The following is a 7,134-nucleotide window of genomic DNA, read 5'->3' as shown; positions in this document are numbered from 1 at the left end:
TTTTTTTGCATACACTGGATGTTTGTGCAGCTTCATTACATTTTATTGGTCATAAAACAGGCATTTCCTTGATGCTTCTAGGACTTGTCTTTGCAGTCCAAATTCTAATGGCATACGGGCTTAGTCTGAAAAACTCAGCCAGCTGAGATTCATCTTTGAGGCCAAGGCCATCTCTGCGTGGTTATTTGGCCTTTGAGTTCAAGGAACAAAGTACAGTGACTGCTGCTGAGCTGTGCCTCCACACATATCCACTGCTCCACGTGGGGAAAAAGTAAGAAGGTCACAGAGGCCGCTCCGGTGACCAAAAAAACACGATCCCAGGAAACAAGACTCAGTACCACAAGGATAGCAGCCCACACATTCACTGCTGCACACTGGGGCTACGAGAACCCATTTTCCTGAGTCACAGTTTCTCCCATTCCTCCCCCAGTTTCAGCCCTCCCCCAGGCAGCACAGGTCTACATCACCTCGAGACTAAGCCAGTGGCTGAACACGGGCAGGATGAGAATGCTCAACAATCAAACCAGCCGTCAGTACGGTTCCATGCGTGCATGTGTGCGAGGCAGGGAGCGTGCGCGAGATTTCTGACGGCTCAGCAGAAACATCCAGTGCAATAAACCAGCTGGTTGTGATTTGGCTGACGCAAGTGTGGTTAAAAGGAAAGCTCTTTCATCTTCTCCAGTTGCTGCATGCATCTGCTGTTTGTCCATGTTGTTGCTCAGGGACCGTGGCCACCAGCACTCTAACTTTCTTTTTCGTTGTTGAGAAATGGCGCAGCCGACAGGGATTCCTACGGAGGGCTGGTAAATAAAACAACCGCTCTCTACAACTCCGTGGTCTCTTGGAAATTGTTTCATTAGCTCATAGGAAAGTCACAGTTGGTTTGCTTTAGTCCATTCCACAAACCATTATCTCTTCAGAACACAAAACTAGCTTATTTTCCGTGGTTCTAGAACTCAACTACAGATGTACAGTCAGTAACATCAGCAGATTGCATCAATGAATCCGAGACACATCCAGGAACCTTCCATGACACAAGGTGGTCCTGGGTTTGGGGAGGGCCGGATGGTCTGTTAGGATTGGCTTGCCTCAAAGAACACTAGAGCTCCCCGGATAATGAAGATTCATTATCCTGATTAGGCAAGATTTCTTATTACCGTCTCCACTGCCTCTTCATTTCTCCTAATTGAGCATCTGGAAGCATCTGCTCTGCCAAACAAATCCTAAATTATCAGATTCCACAACAGATTTTAAGAGATATCTCTTGTCTTAAACTGATCTTCTGATAAAGCTCCCTCTCCACAGCAGATAATTTGTTGCAAATTCCTGCAGAGTTCATTTTGTAATGGCGGAATACCATTTTATTAAAATCAAATTATTGCAGAACACTTTACAAACATGAATTAATTTACTAAGCATGTCTGCACTAAAGATAAGCTTTATTACTCCTCATTTTACAGACGAGGAAACCAAAGCACAGAGCAGTTAAGTGATTTGCCAAAAGTTACAAGCTAAACATCAGGCTGAACGAACTAAGAACAACCATGGCTTATGCCAGGCCTGCTCAAGTGACTTATGTTTTTATTATCCCAAGTCTCTGTTTCAGCCAGCAGGAAGCTGCACGCCAGCTCCAGCAGTGCCCACCATGGGGCTGTACGGGAACTAGCTCTGCTGGGCCAGGTTGCTGCTGCAGGCAGCCAGAAGGCTGGCAGAACGATACAGCAGATAGCATCTTCCAAGAACACATATCTACCTGCATATCTCACTGATGAGACTTCCATGGCATCTCAGCAATTTTTTCATGCAATCTAAGCCTCGATTGGAGCTTGTTTTGCCTTTTATAGTCAAAGAATGACCAGCTTTTTCCCCTGAAGAGGTTTTACTCAAACTCACCACAATATCCCTAAAAACCTGCTCATTTTGTAATTTTTTGGTCTCTTAGGAACACTTTCATTAGCTCAGAGAGAAGTCACGGCTAATTTGCTTTAGTCCATTCCACAGACCATTAACTCCTCAAAATATAAATAGGTTTCTGTGCACATCTGTGGGGAGGCAACAGTAAGGCTGAGCACAAAGGCTGGAAGACACAAGTCTCTCACAAGCAAGCAGCGTTATTTTTATCTTCTTGACCTTATATTCTGCAACCTGTTTAACTAGAAACGTTGAAAGGGTCAATGGCAGTGTTCATTAAACCAAGCTTCTTTCCTTTATTGAAGGGATGAACAGTGTCACAGCAGACAGAGACAGACCTTGCGTAAAATCTCGATGAAACTTCGCCATTTCTTGGAGAAATGCATGCAGCGGATCAACCAGGATTCTGTCAGATGAGCTTATGAACTCCCTCTCTTCTTTTCAAAACACCTATTGCAAAACCTTCTGGTCAAAATGGCTAGGGACAGATCTTCACCCGCTGCTGACTCAACAGCAATGAATTCCAATATTCAGCCAAAATTCATAAAGAACAATTTATAACAGGGTAACTTCAATATTATGGCAAAAAGTTACCTACCTTTATGACACTATCTGGTACCCTTTATTTCCAGGCTCCTCTTCCTTCCCCTCCTTCCAGCAGCTTTTTTTTACCAACAAGGTGGAAGCCAGCACCAACCAGCCAGCCTAATGCCACAACCAGTGTCCATTAAGACAGCAAATACAAGTGCACTTTTTTTTTTTTAAGTAACTATTATCTATAGAGGAATTTACACATGGCACCCCAGAAAACTTCACTTCCTCTTCTCACTGAAGCTGATCCCCACCCGTGCCCATGGTGCCAGAAGGCCCCAGACAGCCCCACACAAACAGACACTCTTGCCTGCAGCCCTTTCCCAGTTCCATCACAAAGTTGAGCAGTGGGCTGAAGCACTATTTCAGTTCAGATCCACAAATGCAACTGCAATTCATGCATACGTCCAGCACAACACGAAGGACAAGACCTGCATGTGCAATTGTTAATACACTCATTTCTCTTACACAGAATGACTATAGTTGCTTTGGGCTTTGGTTTTGCTCTTCCCATGGCTAGCAATCAGCATGCAGTGTCTTTCTCACTGCAATTTCCTCCTCTTATACTGTCCCAACACACCCCAACAGTTCTGGCTTCACACAGCCACACAGAGAGCAGAACATTACGCCGCTGGGATTGCTCTCACAAAATATATGCCATCACTGATGACAAATATCTCATTTCTGGCCCAAGAGAATTTTGCACACACTTTTGTGAACAGGTGCAATTGCTGTAACAGAACGCATTGGGATTGCAACATTTAACCATATCAATTACCATACCTTTGAGAGGACAGCATCAGAACACTTGTGTTTTAGGTAAGTCATAACATAAGTCATGACAAGGCAATCATAAAAACTTTGTGGTCTGTTGAGCAAAATACACCCAACACACACACATCCACGGTGGCAAGTCTCACACAAATGCAGCAGACTATATCAAGGACAGCTGCTGACTGTTCAAACAGAGGACTTTCTCACGTAAGGAACACCCCACCGAGTGCTGCACTGAGGCTGCAGGACCTGCAGGGCACTGCACAGAGATATGGGTACAGGCAGAAGGAAGCCCAGCAGCACAGACGAATCAGGACAAGAGCACAGTGAGCACCAATGATGCTCCCTGAACAGAGCAGGCTGGAGGAGGCTATTGCTGCAACTTCAATTTAAAAGAAGCCACAAGATATCCCAAATTGCATTTTCAAAACCTGCTGCTGCCAACAGCTTTTGCAAGTTTATGGGCACACTGTGCTGGCTTAAGCTCACGTCTGTGATCTCTCACCTCATTTTGTGCCTGCTATCTAATCAAGCAACTACCCAGGTTGGAAGCTTTTAAATGATGCCTCCAAATAAAAAATAAAATAAAAAAAAAATCCACTGAAATACTGTATCAGGCCCCAAAGACAAACAGCATGGTGCAGAGAAGCCAACCAGAGCTGGCTTCAGGTCTTCCCAGATAAAGGAAGAACACATTTCACCAGCCTGTCCTCCACACTGACATTTCAAACGTGCTCCTCTGAGCACAGGGTTGATGCTGAGAACAGGCACTTCTCACACTTGTAGCTTATTTGTTCAGCAAGCGTTGTATGTCTTTTTAAAAAGATCTCAGCACATACTGTTCACAGCACTACCTTTAAGAAACTCAGGAAGAAAAGATGGATTCCAGACTTCACTGAGTAAAATGCCAAAGTTTGGTAAATTCAGAAATTATTTCCTGCAGCTGCTAGGGAACTACTGAAGAAGAGAAATACGAGACAAGGGCTGAGAGAAGTGGCACATCTGTTGTGCAAAATAACATCGTTGCAAAGAACTACTAGAGGCAAGAGAAACTGGGTAAAAACAGAGTTCTGTGGACAAAGCAGCAGAAGGCATATTGCCAACAGATGGCAAAGGAGTCAAACGTGGAACAGAAAAATGAGCCTAAAAGTACACTCAATTTTGAAGACTTCAGGAGAAAAAAAACAACAAAAAAATAACCCTTTCCTAAGCGGATTCACTAGTTAGTAATGGAGTTGCATGTGCTCAGCACTTGGAAAAACAGTTGTAATTTCAGGAGTCTAAAATGGAGGCAGCCAAAATCAGCATGCCTATGAAAATGCTGGTCAACTGTCAGTACAACTTCCTTCCCCACACACAAACACACGCTCTTCTCTGTGTGTTTTAATTATTTCCCATGTTAGCCCTTAAGCTTGATGCACTGGAAAACAGCTGCTGTTTTAATGGACCACTTTTTCATGAGTTTGGATAGCTGTTTAAGCTATCCCATGTAGCTTATAGCATGCCGACAAGGGGCAGGCATATGCAGAGCCTCTGAAGGAAAGGTATATTCCTCATTATTCCTTGTGTCTGTACTGACAATCCAATTTTCAGTTCAACTTTTAGAAGCAGGAATTTTATACAGCAGATTCAGTACCACTCACTGATAAAAAGGAATTTGGCATGCAATAATAAGGAGATTATTGGGTGCATATTTTGCAGTTACAAGTGAACACCTCAAAAATTATTGCTTAACTAGATTCCCATATGGACACCCACAGCACAAGAATACCAAAACACAAAGTATTTTGAACAAGATAGCACAGACATTAGCTCAAAGAGACACGCAAGTCCTTGTCTACAAGGCTGCACCTAGCCCAGCAAGCTTCCTTCGCTTTGCTTGTTTGCATACCTTGCGAGAGCGGCTCAGGAAGTTTGCACATCGTTGCTGCAAACCCAAAGGAAGCAAACCCAAATGTGGCCATTTTATGGCTGAGGTTCCAGCAGCTCGATTTTAAGTTGTTAATCGTGCACAGCTGCTCTTGCACAGCGCTAGGTGCCACAAACAAGTTTTCAAACTGATTTCATCCTCTTCCTTGCTTTCCATCCTCCGCAGGTCTGCGTGTTCTCACACACACTAATTCTCATTCAAACATTGTGGAAAGTATTTATGACACATAAGGACAAAAATCCTACATTCCCATTTCTAACAGTGAATCTGAGCTGTGATCTGGAAGTTAAAACGAGAACGTGACATCCTGCTGCCACTACAGCAATAATGGAGTTCCAGGAGTTCCCCAAGTTTAGTGCTTGGCTTGGGCACCTTTTGGCCTTAAAACAATTCAAAGTTATAAGCCCCTTCAACCTCAAAGCGTGTGAAATACTGCACAGTATGAAGGTGAAGGCCTTTTGTCATCACAAACCACTGCACTTTTTGACTATGTGACACAAAACGCCCCTTCAGTGAGAGTGTGGGAACTGCTGGGATCAGCGCATGGGGTTTGGGACAGCTGAATGCCTGCATGCACACCACCACATGCTGGGGAGTTTTGCTATGAATGCACATAGTAAGTGTCTGCAAGTTTGCTTATTTTACTGTCTACAGTGCTCTCAGTCAACCATTCACACTTATGTACAAGAAGTTCTTCATTTAAAATTAAAAAAAAAAGTATCAGCAACTGAGGAAGAGTACTTATCCACCACTGAAGCCGACAGGAGAAGGCCTGCACAATGGAATTTCTCAACTCCTGCAAGAGCCAACAGGTTGTCTTCCAAGGGAAAAAAAAAAAAAACAAGCAACCAAAGTCTTCCCAGAAAGCACAGCTGTGAATGCCGCCAACAGCACAGACAGTAATAAGTACGTTACAGCAAGAACACAGTGCGTTCCCAAACAACTGGGACACGCAATTGTCCCAAAGAAGGGACAATTAGGATTGGCTTAGTAACATCACTTTTCGAAAAACTTGACACCAAGCATTTTCATTTAATGGACTTGTGCAGACTCTGCTAAGAAGTCAGAAAAAAAAAATAACCCATCTTAGGAAATGTGTTCTGTCATTAAGCGTTCACACAAAGCGAGCAGCTCTGCACAGCCCGGCAGTCCCAGCATGGTTCCACTGCACCACCAAAGGCTGCTGTGTCCCTGACTCCTCCTGAACAACCCAGGGACCTCCTGTCACAGTTGGTGTTCCTCTGATCATCGAGAATCACAGGTTACATATCTACCCTGCTAAATACTTTCTGCAGCTTTGTTAATTGTACTTTAAGGTCTGCAACTCCTGCATGACTCCCACCCTAAGGAGCGCTCAGGCCACCCCGCAGGATTTATCTGTGCCTGTCATTGTCACAGATCCCCTCAGACAGGGCCCATGTCCTGCTCAGAGCCACGCACATTTCCTCCTTAGGAGATGGAGACAAAGCAGGGGACAAACGCAGCCCTGTGTTCCGTGTCCTCCTTGCGGGGGTCACCACCGCGCAGAGCTCAGGTCCGGGCCGTGCAGGGACCCCACGGCTGCGAGGACGTGACAGAGCACCCGGCGTTTTTCTCCAGCTCGTCATCAGACGTAAATTTACATATCCTCTGCAGACAGAAGACCAAACAGCCCTTCCTGGAACCCCACGCAGCTGAAAGAAATCGGATCTCCGGCAGCACAAAAGTTACTCCGGTTCAGCTGCTGCCGGGGCGCCGCAGACAAAGCCGGGCAGCGCCGAACGCGCGGCCTCCGGAGCACCGAGAGCAGCACAGACAGTGATGTCACCGCGCGACGACAACAAAGGAAGCGGCACGGCTGGAAACTCGGCGCCTTCCCCTTCTGTTTTCAACCCAAATCTGGAGACGAACGCGGCGGCTCCGACCCCGAGGCGGGCCCTGACCCCCTC

At 45.4% G+C, this 7,134-nt stretch overlaps 1 protein-coding gene across 1 annotated transcript in view; it reads left to right on the top strand.

Moving 5' to 3' along the window:
- The window catches only part of LOC100540288 (tetratricopeptide repeat protein 39A), a 24,198-nt gene that overhangs the window by 1,295 nt on the left and 15,769 nt on the right, over positions 1-7,134 (top strand). Inside the window, exon 3 of the mRNA XM_019618775.2 lies at positions 1,860-1,933. Within this exon, the coding sequence (XP_019474320.2) occupies positions 1,860-1,933 (74 nt within the window). The remainder of the gene's footprint in view (positions 1-1,859; positions 1,934-7,134) is intronic.

The sequence above is a fragment of the Meleagris gallopavo genome, chromosome 10, assembly GCF_000146605.3.
Source record: "Meleagris gallopavo isolate NT-WF06-2002-E0010 breed Aviagen turkey brand Nicholas breeding stock chromosome 10, Turkey_5.1, whole genome shotgun sequence".
NCBI lineage: Eukaryota > Metazoa > Chordata > Aves > Galliformes > Phasianidae > Meleagris > Meleagris gallopavo.
Note: the sequence above shows the minus strand (reverse complement) of the source record. Positions and strands in the feature narration are given on the sequence as shown.